Source organism: Zonotrichia albicollis, chromosome 20, assembly GCF_047830755.1.
Source record: "Zonotrichia albicollis isolate bZonAlb1 chromosome 20, bZonAlb1.hap1, whole genome shotgun sequence".
Lineage (NCBI taxonomy): Eukaryota > Metazoa > Chordata > Aves > Passeriformes > Passerellidae > Zonotrichia > Zonotrichia albicollis.
Genome location: NC_133838.1, coordinates 1,970,023 through 1,985,668, shown reverse-complemented (window position 1 = coordinate 1,985,668; position 15,646 = coordinate 1,970,023). Strand labels below are relative to the sequence as shown.

General features: G+C 50.2%; 1 protein-coding gene across 1 annotated transcript in view; it reads right to left on the bottom strand.

Annotated features, from left to right (window-relative positions):
• The window catches only part of LOC141731335 (uncharacterized), an 89,005-nt gene extending 83,245 nt beyond the window's left edge, over positions 1-5,760 (bottom strand). The window contains exons 1-2 of the mRNA XM_074555954.1: positions 5,731-5,760; positions 3,866-4,527 (exon numbers count right to left, since the gene is read on the bottom strand). Of these exons, the coding sequence (XP_074412055.1) occupies positions 3,866-4,527; positions 5,731-5,760 (692 nt within the window). The remainder of the gene's footprint in view (positions 1-3,865; positions 4,528-5,730) is intronic.
• Between the last annotated feature and the right edge of the window lie 9,886 nt (positions 5,761-15,646).

Sequence of the window (15,646 nt, the reverse complement as noted above, 5' to 3'; positions counted from 1 at the left end):
CCCCTGCCTCTGTCTGCTACCCGACAGTATCTAACAGAGTGGGATAAGCATAGGCCAGGGCCCAGCTTATTGCAATGAGCCTTTTCTCTTTAGAATGATCATGGCACTTTGTTTTTAGGTATTTCCCCACCTCAGCTGGGTTCTGAATTTGTTCCCGTGGAAAATCCCAGTCTACAGGATCAGAATATTCCTTCAGGGTTTAGCCTGTATTTTCCCATTCTCCACACCACTTAGGATTTTTCACGCCTGCATCTGCTTCTGGGACAAGGGTCTCACCAACTCCTCTGGATATCTCAGCCCTCATTCTAGAGAAGCTGCAGACCATATAGAGGAAGCTTGATTAAATACCAGATTAAATACCAGAAAGATGGTCTCTTTAACATTCAGGGGAAACTGAACATTCTCAAAAAGTGGCATAACAGATTCAAAGGAGAAGAAGGAAAGGAAAGGCTGGAAAGCCTCATTCCCTGCTCCTCCTCTAACAAACTGGGTGCAATTACTAATAAATTCCCAAAACATACTACTGGAACTGGGATGCAGGGTAGGACGAAGAAACCATAAACCATAAATATCATAAACAGACTCCAGTATCTTTGTAAATGCCCTATAAATCATTATCACCAAGGCCTGCACAACAGCTATTCCAATCCGTGCCGCACTACCATAAAAATTATGGGTTATGGACAATAATCCTAGTGACCAGAAAGGTATTGAAACCTCAAAAAGCTCTAGAGACCAGAACCACGTGAAGGCCTCCACCCCAAGAGACATTAGGAATTCAAGCAACATGGCTACTGACTGCTTTAACTCACTAGAGAGTGAGCACAACCAACATACAATCAATAGAGCTTTTTTCCACCTTCTTGAGCCATGCATTGGGCACCAATAGATGTATTTGTCCTGGTTCAGAGCAAATTTGGAAGAGAATCCCAAAGGGGCTCCAGTAGCAAAGCAGATTAAATCAGCCCCTTCCCCCAACCGGTCCTGGAGAAAATACCTCCTTGGAGAAAGGTGGAAAAACCTGTTTATTAAACAATAAAACCCCTTGCCGCTCCAAAAGAGATGACTGAGAAACTGAGAAAGTCCCCTCCCTGGGTTGCAGCTCAGCTCACTAAGTCTCTGATCAGTCCCTCTGGTGCTGGAAATGTCGCAGGCCAGGCCTGGCCCAGTGGCCACAGATGTAGCTGCTGGTGCTCTTCTGGTGTTCAGTCCAGAGCAGGTTTGAACAGCTCCAAAGAAAAGGGAAAAAAACCCACAGTCCAGGGAACTTCTTTGTCTCCTTTGCCTCAGCTAGCTAAACTAACTAAAAGCAAAAGAGAGCTCTGTCCCGCTGTCTGTCCATCCACAGACAACACAGTCCAGAGCAGGAATGTGGAGGAGTGAGTGCAGTGTCTGAAAAAAACCTGCCTCTTCTTCTCTCCCCCTTCACTCTCTGGAACAAGTCTTAAAGGTGTACAACTTATTATTCAGCATAAACAGAATGAGACAATTGGGGATAAAAGCATCATTTAGTCAACCCACGACACCCACCCATTACTTACTTTTTTCTTACTTTCCCAAGCTTGCTGACAAACTTGCTGAGTCCTGATGACTCTTCTTCTTGTATCTCTTTCAAGGATATACCAACCCAATTTCTGAATATGTCCATTATTCATTGTTTGTGCATGTGTCCATTGTCCATTAGTACAAGCAGGCTGGATTGTGCTTTGGCTGAATATGGGCATTGTCTAACAAAAACTCCTCAATCTGCAAAAACTCTCAATATGTAACCATACTGAGATGACTGGAACCACACAGGAACAACCAGGACCATGCTGAGGAGAACTGGGACCACACTGCAGGTAACTGGCAGTGAGTGAGACCATGCTGGGAGGGACTGGGATCATATGGGGAGTGACTGGGACTATACCAGGGACAACTGAGTTCAATTGGGACCATACTGGGAGTGTCTGTAACCATAGGGGAGTGATGGAAGCACACTGGGAACAGCTGGGCCCATGCTAGGACCAACTGGGATGACTCTGAGAGGGACTGGAATGATGGAGGGATTGACTGGGAGCAACTGGAATGATGCTGAAAGCAACTGGGAAGAAGTGGGAGTGACTGAGAACAAGCTGGAAGCAACTGGGATAAACTAGGAGAGACAGGGAGACACTAGGATCATACTGGAGGCTACTGGGGTCATGCTGGCATTGACAGGGAGCAACTGGGATAACACTGGGGGCACTGAAATCGTACTGGGAGTGTCTGAGAGCAACTGGAATTAGACTGCAAGTGACTGGGATCATACTGGGAGTGGCTACAATCATACTGGGATCAGAGTGGGTGTGATTGGACCCTGACTGGGGGTTACTGGGAGTTACCAGGCCCATGCTGGGAGCCAACAGGGGACATAATTAGAGGAACTGGGAGCAACTGGGATAAAACAGGGGGCAAGTGAACCACCCTAAGGTAACTGGGAGTGCCTGGCAATGACTATGAGAATGTTCAGGGCAACTGGGATATACTGGGAGTGTCTGAGCCCATATGGGTGGTGACTGGGACCAGACTAGGAGCCACTGGGAATGTGCTGGGGGAACTGGAAACACGCTGGGGGCAAGTGGGAAGGACTAGGGACCTGGTGGGAGAGACTGGGATCATACTGGGAGTGCCTAGGACTATGCTAGGGACAACTGGGAGAACTGGGAACACACTAGATGAAATTGGGAAGAACTGGGACTGTGCTGGGATCAAATTGCATCATCATAGGGAATGACTGGGAGGGACTGGGCTCATACTGGGAGCAGCCACTGCTGGCCCTGGGACCCTCCAAAAACACCTCCTGGGGAACCCGGATGTCCCCCCGAGGGCCATCTGTGGCTCGGCTTTGGAGCCCTGCCAGCTCCAAACTTCCCCTGAAAAAAATCCCAAACCCAGGCACCCCCCAGCAGGTTTGGGCCGAGCTCCCCCTTCCCCGGGCACCTGCAGGATGGGGGGTGATGCTCCCAGGGCTGCGGCGACTCCAGGGTTCCCTCTCCCCTTCTCCAGCTGCTTCTGCTGCCGCTCAGCCTCTTCCTCCTCCTCCTCCCCTGTTCCCGAAGGTCGAACCGTGAGGGGAAAGGGGACAGGGAAAGGGTGGAACCATGAGGGGAAAAGGGGCAGGGAAAGGGCGGAACCGTGAGGAGAAAGGGGACAGGGAAAGGGTGGAACCATGAGGGGAAAGGGGGCAGGGAAAGGGCGGGAACCCTGAGGGAAAAGGGGCAGGCTCAGGCCAAGGGCGGTAACTGTGAGGGGGCACTCTGGGAGGCGGCGCTCTGCAAACAGAACTGCAACGGACTGAACATGAACGGGAGAGAAAGCACTAAGTCTGAGAGTTTTATTTGCTATCAAATACATCCCACACACCCTGCCCCACACAATCCCCGTCCAATCGCTCCTACGCTCCCATCCCATCCTATCGCTCCCAAATTGGGATCCCATTTCTCCCATCTCCTTCCAACCCCATCTCACCCTGGTACCTGTGGAATGGAGTCAGTTTGGCATAGGATTGAGATTTTGAGGTGGGAACAAGCAATTTGAGGTAGGATTGAGCCCTTTTGTGTTAAGATTGACCTGTTTTCAGTATGATTTGAGTGGTTTTGAGGTGAAAGATTGATCCCTCTTCACTTTTGGACTGCAAAGAGATGGAAAAGACAAGAAAATTAAGGCCAAACCAAAAGAATAAGAAGCCAGGTGTGTTCCCAACATGGATCACAGGGAAAGTGGGTCACCAGGGCTGTGCCCCAAGTGCCTCCTCCAGTGGGGGATGGAGCTGGAGCAGAGCACGAAGCTCTTCCTGCACTCAGGGCACTAGCAGGGCTTCCCTTATCGGTGGCTGTATTGGTGTCGGGTCAAATGAGAGCTCTGTGAGAAGCTCTTCGCACATTCTCTACACTTGTAGGGTCTCTCCCCTGTGTGGATGCGCCGGTGGGTGATGAGTTGGCAGTTGTACTTAAATCCCTTCCCACACTCAGGGCAGAAGAGGGTCCTCTCCTCTGTGTGACTCAGATTGTGCAGGAGGAGATGGGAGTTGAACCGAAATCTATTCCCACACTCGGAACACTCGTAAGGCCTCTCCCTAGTGTGGATCTTTTGGTGCCTGATCAGGGTGTCATGGTCCCTAAAGCTCTTCCCACATTCCCCATACTCGTAGGGTCGTTCCCCAGTGTGGATCCTCTGGTGCTTGATCAGGTCAGAGCTCCCGCTGAAGCTCTTCCCACACTCCCCACACTCATGGGGCTGTTCCCCAGTGTGGGTTCTCTGGTGGCTGATCAGGCTGGAGCTCTGCCTGAAGCTCTGTCCACACTCCCTACACTCGTAGGGCCTCTCCCCAGTGTGGGTCCTCTGGTGGCTGGTCAGGTGGGAGCTCCGGCTGAAGCTCATCCCACACTCCCCACACTCGAACGGCCATTCCCCAGTGTGGGTCCTCTGGTGCTCAATGAGCTTATAGTTCCACCTGAAGCTCTTCCCACACTCCACACATGTGTGGGGCTTCTCCCCATCATGGAGCTGTTCATGGAGCACCAGCTCAGAGCTCTGGCTTGATCTCTGGCCGCCTTCCCAGCCCAGGCTGGCTCTTTCCTCCTCAGATCCCTGCCAGCTGCATTTGCAGCCCCTCCTCGTGCGGCATCTCCGGCGCTTTTCCTCCCCGTTGGCTTCCTGCGCCATGGAGCCGCTCAAAATGGCTTCTTCCACCAGGTTCTGCTGCGGGCATTTGTTCCCCCTGCTCTCCATGCTCAGCTCCTGCTCTGGGGGAGGAAGGACAAGGACAGGATGGGATTTGCGTCTGTGCCACAGGCAAGGGCAAGGAGATTCCCCGCAGGGCTGAGCTGCAGCCAGGGCCATACTGGGCTGGGCTACGGAGCAGCACAGAGGGGAAAGGGGCACTGACTTCCTCCTCACCTGCTTCAGTGTCCCAGGGCATCTTCCTCACAGACTCCCAGGGGTTGGCAATGGGAAATCCTGGTTTGGGGAAAACAAGGGATGAGCATATTGAGTTTGAAGGTCCCTCTGCCCAAGTCCATCTCTACCAGTCACCGGCCATCTGTACTTCACAAAAACCTTCCAAACACCCAGATTCAGCCCTGGAAAAGCCTCCCAGGAGTTCCCTGTCCCTGGTCCCTCCCTTTGGGTGTTCAAGGGTTCCCCCCGTCCCAGCTGCAGGGGGTCACACTTAGATTGGGGGTCCCCCTTCTCGGTGCCCGCCCTGCCAAGGCTGCTGGCAGTCCCAGCGATCCCAAAAGCTCCCCCCTCTTCGCTCTCCCCATTTCGGGATGCCGGGGCTGTTTGGGCTCCCGGGCTCCCTTCTCCCCTCATTCTCTGCTCGGGGCTGCAGCGGCTCCAAGGAGTCCCCCCTGCCCCTCTCCAGGCTCTTGAGGCTCCTGCCCATGGCGGCGCTCCCCCCTCTCTGGGCTCCCCACTTTGGGCTCCTGCGGCACACAGGGCTCTGCTCCTCCAGGCTGCCTCTGCCGGCAGCCGCCACCGGCACCCCCTGATGTCCCCCCGAGGGGCCTTTTCCGCTCAGCCTTGGACTGCTTCATTCTCCAAACATCCCCCAAAAAACCCAACTGGGAGCAACTGGGAGTGTCTGGGAACATGCTGGAGGGAACTGGGCTATACTGGGACATACTGGGAGGGTGTAATGGGAGGGACTGGAACAAATGAGGGTGAAAGAGAGCAACTGGAACCATGTGGAGCACAACTGGCTCTTACTGGCAGGGACTGGGAGCACAGTGGGGCCATCTTTGGATCATACTGGAAGGGACTGGACTAATATAAGAAAACCCTCAAAAACTCCAGAGATACACCAAAAATCCCAGTGGAACTCACCAAAATTTTATAAAACTCCCAAAAATTTCAATAAATTCCCCCCCAAAACCCCCACAACCCCAACAAAACACCCCAAATCCAAAACCCCCCAAATCAACAAAACCCCCCAAAATCACATAAGCATCTCTAAACCCAATAATTCTCCCAAAAACCCCCAATAATTCCCCTTAAATTCCTAACAAAATCCCCCAAAGCCCAAAAAAGCCACCCTGAAATTCTCAAACAGCCTCGCAAAACCCCAAAATCCCCACAAATCCCCCCAGAACCTGCCAGACTCAGTGGGGCTGTCCTGGATCAGGGGGCACCGGCCGGTGGAACAGCAGCCACTTCAGGGGGCCCTCAGAGCTTTTTGGGGAGGGGGCACCATGGGAGACCCTCCAAAAACGGGGGGGGGGGGGGGGGGGGAGGAACCCCTGCGGTGCCCCCTCCCCCTGAAACCCCCAGACCTTGGTTCAGGGTGGGCCTGGGACCCCCCGGGACCCCCAATTCTCCCCCGAGACCTCTCCAGGAACCCCAAACCCCCCAGAGTCCCCCAGGGTTGGCCTAGAATCACCCTGGACCCCCAAACCCTCTCCAAGACCCCCAAAACTCCCCAGGACTCTCAGACCCCCCCATTTCCCTCCAAAATTCACCCCAGAGCTACCTGAAACCCCCCTGTGAAAAATGCATGTATTTTATGATTGGCTTTTTGCAAATATTAAAATGAATATTATATGTGTTGTGTTAGAAAGAAATGCTGTATTAATTCTCTTAAGTACTATGTTAAATATAGTTTTAGGTTATAAAAATTGTTAAAACAGAAACTATGCTATGTAAGATGCTTTGTTTAACAGAAAGGGCTTGCAGCGAGATAGCAGCCACAGGACACCTAAATCTTTCAGAGAAAGGGAATTTATTGCCTTCTTATCAGAAGAAATGAACTTCTTCCCACCTTGGAGGCGCTGTTAGGATTAGAAGGAAGAAGCTGACACTGACCAGACAGAATCCTGTGTTTGAATGGAATTTATGCATCATGTATGAAGTGTATGAATATGCAACGGGCTATTGTTCTTAATGGTTAGTCCTTTGTTAGCAGGGGTCTTTTTTGGGCTCGTGATGCCCAGAAAAAGGTACCCGGACGTCCATAATTCTTTGTTTTTATTATCTCGTATTGTCCTAATTCAATTTGTCCAAATTGCTATTGCTCTAATTGTGTTACTATTTTTATAACCATATTTTTTACTTTTAAATTTTGAAAACAACCGATTGGCGTTCTTCACAATTTGGTAGCAGAGGATGGTTGCTAACACCTCGCTGCCTGTGCTTTAGGAGAGTCAGAGTGGGGAAGGCACGCCCTGCCCTATTTGGCAGCCTCGCTTTGTTTCCCCTGAAGTGACCGACAGACGCAGGTTGCGATCTGTGGACAAAAGGAGGCAATATAACAGAGAGAAGGAAAAAAAAGGCTCCCTACAACTGCGGTAATTGGTCCCCTAAGTGTAGTAGTGCGCACGAAGAACCCGGGAAGGAAAAAGGATTGGTAAGTATTTCTCGGGCGGGGGGCAGGTACAGGGAGGGGATGAATGTGTGTGAATGAGAGGCAGGCTGGTTGTCCCAGACCTGCCAAGTGAGTGAGGAGTCTCCCATGCTGCGTTTTCCTCTTTTCGCGAGAAAAACGGCCAGTAAAGAGACAAAGCGAGTGATAAGAGAGTGAAAGAACCCCCCGGGGTGACTGGGACTGGGTCTCAGGGAGGGGTTGGACCCCTCGGAGGTAGGCAGCAAGGTTTCCTCACCCAATCCACTAGGAAACGGGACAGGAGGGGCCCCTAAAACCTGCTGGGTTGAGGGATTTATATTCTAAGAGCATCCAAGAGCAGGGTTGAGCAGAATTCTGTCGGAGTGAGGATATGCCCAAGAACACTCAGGGTGGGACAACACAACTAGATTGAGGGATTAAAATTTTACCCAACAGCATCCGGGGTTGGACAACACAGCTAGACTGAGGGAAAAATTTTTGCCCAACAAGATCCAGGGTTGAACAACACAGCCAGATTGAGGGATAAAAAATGCCCAAGAACATCCAGGGTTGGACAACACAGCAAAACAAATTAAATGCCCAAGAGCATCTGTAGTTGTACCACACCGCTGGGTTGAGGGACAGAAAATGCCCAAGAGCATCTGGGGTTGAACAACACAGCTGAATTTAGGGAAAAATACCCAAGAGCATCTGGGGTTGGACAACATGGCAGGACTGAGGGAATAATTGCCCCAGAGCATTTTGGCTTGGATAACACAGCTGGGTTGAGGGATATCCAATAGCACTGAGACTGGCCAGTAACACCTAAACTTGTAATAGGTGATGTGAAAGTAAAAGGTACCTTATTGTTGTTTTGTGGTGTGTGTGAGTGAGACCCACACAAAGTCAGCCTCAACTTCCCAGGCAGGTGGGAAGGGGGAGGCAGTGGAAAGAGGAGTGAGTGACCTGCACACCAGGCTGTAGCTCCCGGGTAGGTGGGGGCTTCTGGGCCGAAGAGGAGTGAGTGACCTGCGAACCAAGCTGGCGTTCCCTGGGTGTGTGAGGGGGCCGTAGCTGAAGAGTGTGAAGGACATGCAGACAGCCTCACAGGGGAACGGACGCCAGAGGCAGCAGAGTCAGGCCCTTCTCGGGGGCCTGGTGACACTGAGACCTGGAGGTCAACCCCAGAGCGAAAGAGGGGGCCACAAGGACCTGTGATTTTCTAGCAATAAGGATCCACTTTCTGTCTTGAGAGTGTGAAGGAATATGTGAAAGTGAATGAGAAATAAAAGTGAGTGAATGTAGATGAATGAAAGTATAGGTAATGTCGATTGTGCATTTTAAGCCTTACCATATCTCCTTGGAGGGAGGTGGATTGTATTGACAAGCAGTGTGAGAAAAAGGGGTTTTTTTGGGTGTAAGTAGTTGAAAGAAAAGTGGTATTTAAGTTGTTAGTAAAAAGTTGTCAGGGGGTGACAGCCTTCAGCCTTTATCCCCATATCGTGTGTTGTGTCTGGCAGCTGTGCCTTCCACCCCCCCCCCCCCCGGCCATCTTGCTGTGGCCGGATGGGGAAGAGGGGGGGGGGTGTGGGGTGTGCCCAGGCACTTTTGCTTTGGGCTTTTGCTGCTTGGCTTGGCTAGCCACTTGCTTGCTTGCTTGCTTGCTTGCTTTCTGCTTTTTTTTTGCGCTGGTTTTTTTTCTTTTTTTCCCTTTTCTTTTGTTCTCTCTTTCTTACCCTCCCCTGAAGATACTGGACCGGCTCCGGATCTGGCCTGAGAGCTCCAGGACACCCGAAGCCTGCGACAGAAGCTCGGCGCCCTCACAACACAGTCTGGTCCCTTTTCTTTTCTTGTGTTGGGGAGTGTTCTTTTTGTTATTTGTAAATAAATAGGTTTTGTTTTCCACTTTGCTCCTCCGAGGAATTCCTTCCCGAACCCGGTGTTGGGGGAGGGGTGGTTGGAGGTTTGTTCTGTTTGGGGGGGGGCTCCCTTTTTGAGATTTCCCCCTAATTTGTCCTAAACTAGGACAGTATACTTTTTGGTGCGTTGGCCGGGAAAGTCGGAGGCCAAAAAGAGTGGAAAAAAAACCTATAACAATAATATTTTGGTTTTGGTTGTTTTGTGGGCATATTGGTGATTCATAATGTCATTTGGAGTGGAAGCTTGCCGGTTTTTCTGGTCCCTAGGGGCTTTTGAAGTTTTAATACCTTTGTGGTCCCTAGGGTTATTTCCTTACCCCAAAATAGCTCTGATGTTGTCCCTAATAAGTAGCTTTTGTAAGCGGGGGGCACTAACCAGAATAATCATTGTGCTGGCCTTATGTGTGATGATGTGTCGGATAACAATGCTGGACTTTATTTCAGGAATGTATGGATTGTTGTCATGGCTGTGTACTCAGTTTGTTTGGGGAGAAGAAGAGGAAGGGGCTTTTCAGCCTTTGTCTTCCTTCTTCTCCTACAAATTGTTGACATCTCTATTAGAAAATACTGACTTTCCCCTGAGTTTGAAAGAAACCATCTTTCTGGCATTTAATTTATTAAGCCTTGTCTATACTGTCTGGAGTGTATATAAAATGAAAGCTGAGATTTCTAGAGGGGTTAGAGAGACTCCTGATTCAGGAGTAAAACAAAGCAGGAAAAATCTTGACTGGAGTGGGAAATGGGAGGATATGGGCCAGACTTTAAAGGAATTTTCTGATCCTATAGACTGGGACTTTCCATCTGATCAAATTCAGAATCCAGTCGAGCTGGCAAAGTATTTGAGGGAGAAGTGCCATGGTAATACTAAGGAAGAAAGGATTACTGCAGTGAGCTGGGCCTTGGCGTTTGTTTACCATACTCTGCTAGATACTGTGGAGCAGCAGATAGCAGAAAGGGAACAGGGAGATAAGTTAGTTACTATCCCAGTGACTCAGGCTGCAGCTAACATCCCAGGCTCCAGGCTAGCAGCTGAATCAGACAATAGGCCCCAAACCATGGCTGTTGCAGCTAATACAAGAGGTGGAAAGTGTAAAGGCAAGACCGATCGGAAGGTGGAGGATGATGACGATGATGCAGAAGAAGGACCCTCACCAAAATCAGAGGCCACATCAAGGGGCACAGAATCTGGAGCCAATATTGACTCCTTTTCTCTGAAGGACCTCAGAGGCCTAAGAAAGGATTACAGCCGACAACCTGACGAATCTATTATTAGTTGGTTAGTCCGCCTTTGGGATGCTGCAGGGGAGGTTACGATTTTGGATGGTACTGAAGTGAGGCATTTGGGATCCCTGTCACATGATCCTGCCATCGATCAAGGTGTGATGAGGGGGGCTAACCCTCACAGCCTCTGGGAACGGGTCCTAAGAAGCGTAGCAGAACGGTACCTGTGTACGGATGATCTCTATATGCAGCAGACACGGTGGAAGACCATAGAACAGGGGATCCAACGCCTGAGAGAGATGGCGGTCGCAGAGCTCATTTTCTCAGATGACACAACAACTAGGAATCCGGACCTGGTACCATGCACTCCGATAATGTGGAGGAAACTTGTGCGACTTGGGCCACCTGAATACGCTTCTGCCCTAGCAATAATGAAGCGAGATGATACATATGAGACTGTGCTCGATATGGCAAAGAAGCTTCGAGCGTACGCAGATGCTGTGCATGGCCCAACTCATGCCAGAATTGCAGCAGTGGAAACCCGACTGCAGAAACTAGAAGACAAAATAGAGGAGAATCATAAGAAACTCCGGGAAGAGATTAAGGAGGACCTTATTCAAATCTCAGCCGTACAAATTAGAAGCCCTGGTGTCCAACGCCGGCGCTCCTTTGATGGGGAGAGAAGGTACATCCCACGGGCTGAGTTATGGTTTTTCCTGCGTGAGTCTGGAGAAGACATGAGGAGATGGGATGGAAAACCCACCGCTGTTTTGGCACAACGGGTGCGTGATTTGAAGAAGAGAGAAAGTATAACCAAAAAGATAGCAGCTCCGGTCGCTCGTAGCCGAGATGTTAAGTATGACGATGACGATGACATGTCCGATCCCCTTGAAGGAACTTCCAAGGCATATGCCCAAGGAAAGAAGGACAATCTGGCTTAGAGGGGCCCTGCCTCCAGCCAGGAAGAGGCACGGGAGAACCGGGTTTTTTGGAAGGTGTGGATCAGATGGCCTGGCACATCAGAGCCACAAGACTATGAAGCATTGGTTGACACTGGATCACAATGTACCTTAATGCCATCGGAACACATGGGGACAGAACCTGTTTCCATTGCTGGAGTGACGGGGGGATCACAACAGTTGACTTTGTTGGAAGCTGAGGTGAGCTTGACTGGGAAGGAGTGGCAGGAACATCCGATTGTGACTGGTCCAGAGGCTCCGTGTATTTTGGGCATAGACTTCCTCCGGAATGGCTACTACAAAGATCCTAAGGGATTCAGGTGGGCTTTTGGAATAGCTGCAGTGGAGATAGAGGGTATTAAACAATTGAATACCTTGTCTGGACTATCAGAGAACCCATCTGCAGTAGGACTCTTGAAGGTAGAGGAGCAGCGAGTGCCAATTGCCACCTCAACAGTGCATCGCAGGCAGTACCGGACGAATCGAGATGCCGTGATCCCCATCCACAAGATGATTCGAGAGCTGGAGAGCCAAGGGGTGGTCAGTAAAACCCACTCACCCTTTAACAGCCCTATCTGGCCCGTGCAAAAATCTGACGGAGAATGGAGATTGACTGTAGACTATCGTGCCTTGAATGAAGTGACTCCACCACTGAGTGCGGCTGTACCGGACATACTGGAACTGCAGTACGAGCTGGAGTCCAAGGCAGCAAAGTGGTACGCGACCATTGATATAGCTAACGCGTTTTTCTCCATCCCTCTGGCAGCAGAATGCAGGCCTCAGTTTGCTTTTACATGGAGGGGAGTGCAGTATACCTGGAACCGATTGCCCCAGGGGTGGAAACACAGTCCTACCATCTGTCATGGACTGATCCAGGCTGCACTAGAAGAGGGTGAGGCTCCAGAACATTTACAATATATTGATGATATCATTGTTTGGGGGAACACGGCAATAGAAGTGTTCGAAAAAGGAGAGAAGATAATTCATATTCTCCTGGATGCCGGATTTGCCATTAAGAAGAGCAAAGTCAAGGGACCTGCCCGAGAAATTCAGTTCTTGGGGGTGAAGTGGCAAGATGGACGGCGTCAGATTCCTGCGGATGTTATTAACAAAATCACTGCTATGTCCCCACCAACTGATAAGAAGGAGACACAGGCTTTCTTAGGTGCTATAGGTTTCTGGAGGATGCACATCCCTGAGTATAGTCAGATTGTGAGACCCCTTTATTTGGTTACCCGCAAGAAGAACGACTTCCATTGGGGCCCTGAGCAGCAGCAAGCTTTCGTCCAGATCAAGCAGGAGATCGCTCATGCTGTAGCCCTTGGTCCAGTCAGGACAGGACCAGATGTGAAGAACGTGCTCTACTCTGCAGCTGGGAGCCATGGTCTGTCCTGGAGCCTTTGGCAAAAGCTACCTGGCGAGACCCGAGGCCGACCATTGGGATTTTGGAGTAGGAGCTACAGGGGGTCTGAAGATAACTATACTCCAACAGAAAAGGAAATCTTGGCCGCCTATGAAGGAGTCCAAGCTGCCTCGGAGGTGATTGGTACAGAGGCACAACTCCTTCTCGCACCCCGACTACCGGTGCTGGGATGGATGTTCAGAGGAAAGGTTCCCTCTACCCACCATGCCACCAGTGCTACTTGGAGTAAGTGGATTGCCCTCAATACGCAGCGCGCTCGAATTGGGAAGTTAAATCGCCCTGGGATTCTAGAAATAATTACAAATTGGCCCGAAGGTGAAAGCTTTAGTGTCGCAGATGAGGAGCCAGAGCCAGTGACCCGGGTTGAGGAAGCTCCGCCATACAATCAGTTGCCAGTAGAAGAAACACGTTACGCCCTATTCACTGATGGTTCTTGTCGTGTCATAGGGATGAAACGGAGGTGGAAAGCAGCTGTATGGAGTCCCACTCGACGGGTTGCAGAGGCTACTGAAGGAGAGGGTGAATCCAGTCAATTTGCTGAAATCAAAGCTATTCAACTGGCCTTAGGTATTGCAGAGAGAGAGAAGTGGCCAAGGCTCTATTTGTATACCGATTCTTGGATGGCAGCCAACGCTCTATGGGGATGGCTGAAGAGATGGAAGGAGGCCAGCTGGCAGCGCAGAGGAAAACCAATTTGGGCTGCGGAAGAGTGGAAGGATATCGCTACCCGGTTAGAGAAGTTACCTGTGAAGGTTCGCCATGTAGATGCCCATGTCCCCAGAAGTAGAGCTAATGAAGAGCAGCAAAACAACCAGCAAGTACATCAGGCTGCAAAGATAGGGGAGTTGAAGATAGATCTCGACTGGGAGCATAAGGGAGAGTTATTCTTAGCACGATGGGCCCACGATGCCTCAGGCCACCAGGGTAGAGATGCCACCTATAAGTGGGCACGAGACCGAGGGGTGGACCTAACCATGGACAGTATCTCTCAGGTTATTTGTGACTGTGAGACGTGCGCTGCCATTAAGCAGGCCAAGCGACTGAAGCCCCTCTGGTATGGGGGGCGGTGGTCTAAGTACAAATACAGGGAGGCCTGGCAGATTGACTACATCACACTGCCTCAAACCCGCCAGGGCAAGCGCTATGTACTAACCATGGTAGAAGCCACCACAGGATGGTTGGAAACCTATCCTGTGTCCCATGCTACTGCCCGTAACACTATCTTGGGCCTTGAGAAGCAGGTCTTTTGGAGGCACGGTACTCCCGAGAGAATTGAGTCGGATAATGGAACTCATTTTAAAAACAATCTTATTAATACTTGGGCTAGGGAACATGGCATCGAGTGGGTATACCATATCCCCTATCATGCACCAGCTGCAGGGAAGGTGGAAAGGTACAATGGATTGTTAAAAACCACCTTAAAAGCATTGGGTGGGGGGTCTTTAAGAAACTGGGAGCAACATCTGGCAAAGGCTACCTGGTTAGTTAACACTCGAGGTTCCACCAACCGAGCGGGTCCTGCTCAGTCTGAGCTCCTTAATATAGTAGATGGGGATAAAGCCCCAGTGGCCCATGTCAGAGGTTTGTTGGGAAAGACAGTATGGATCAACCCTGCCTCGAGTACAGACAAACCCATCCGTGGGATTGTCTTTGCTCAAGGACCAGGTAATACATGGTGGATAATGCAGAAAGATGGAACAACACGGTGTGTACCTCAGGGAGACCTGATTGTGGGATGAGACTCATATATGAATGTCATTGTTTGTTGAATGTGAGACAGAAGGAAACTGTAAGTGTCAAAGGTCTGAGCAAGTAAGATGAGAGAAATGCGTAAGTGTCAAAGGTGTGAGTAAGTGAAATGAAAGTTTTTTACTGTATGTTCACGATATGGGATAAGGGGTGGAGTGTCGTGGGGTGACAGCCTTCAGCCTTTATCCCCATATCGTGTGTTGTGTCTGGCAGCTGTGCCTTCCACCCCCCCCCCCGGCCGTCTTGCTGTGGCCGGATGGGGAAGAGGGGGGGGGGTGTGGGGTGTGCCCAGGCACTTTTGCTTTGGGCTTTTGCTGCTTGGCTTGGCTAGCCGCTTGCTTGCTTGCTTGCTTGCTTGCTTGCTGCTTTTTTTTTGCGCTGGTTTTTTTCTTTTTTTCCCTTTTCTTTTGTTCTCTCTTTCTTACCCTCCCCTGAAGATACTGGACCGGCTCCGGATCTGGCCTGAGAGCTCCAGGACACCCGAAGCCTGCGACAGAAGCTCGGCGCCCTCACAACACAGTCTGGTCCCTTTTCTTTTCTTGTGTTGGGGAGTGTTCTTTTTGTTATTTGTAAATAAATAGGTTTTGTTTTCCACTTTGCTCCTCTGAGGAATTCCTTCCCGAACCCGGTGTTGGGGGAGGGGTGGTTGGAGGTTTGTTCTGTTTTGGGGGGGGGCTCCCTTTTTGAGATTTCCCCCTAATTTGTCCTAAACTAGGACAAAAGTGAAAAACGGAAGCAGGGGACGAATAGATAGAAAATTGAAAAATGAGACGGAAATACAGTAAAGTGGATACAGGAAAAGAAAAGCAGAGAAAATTACCAACAGAAATACCCCAAGACAGCCCTTTGGGAGTTATGTTAACAAACAGAAATACAACTCCTTGCAAAATACAGGGTATGCAGAAGTTGATGAGAAAAAACATGCAAACTTGTGAATTATATACTTAAAAAGAGCATTAGAAAATTTAACACAAAAGAAAGGAGTTATATATTGATTCAAGGGATGCCTTTAGAGTAGCACATGCCTCAAGAAAAA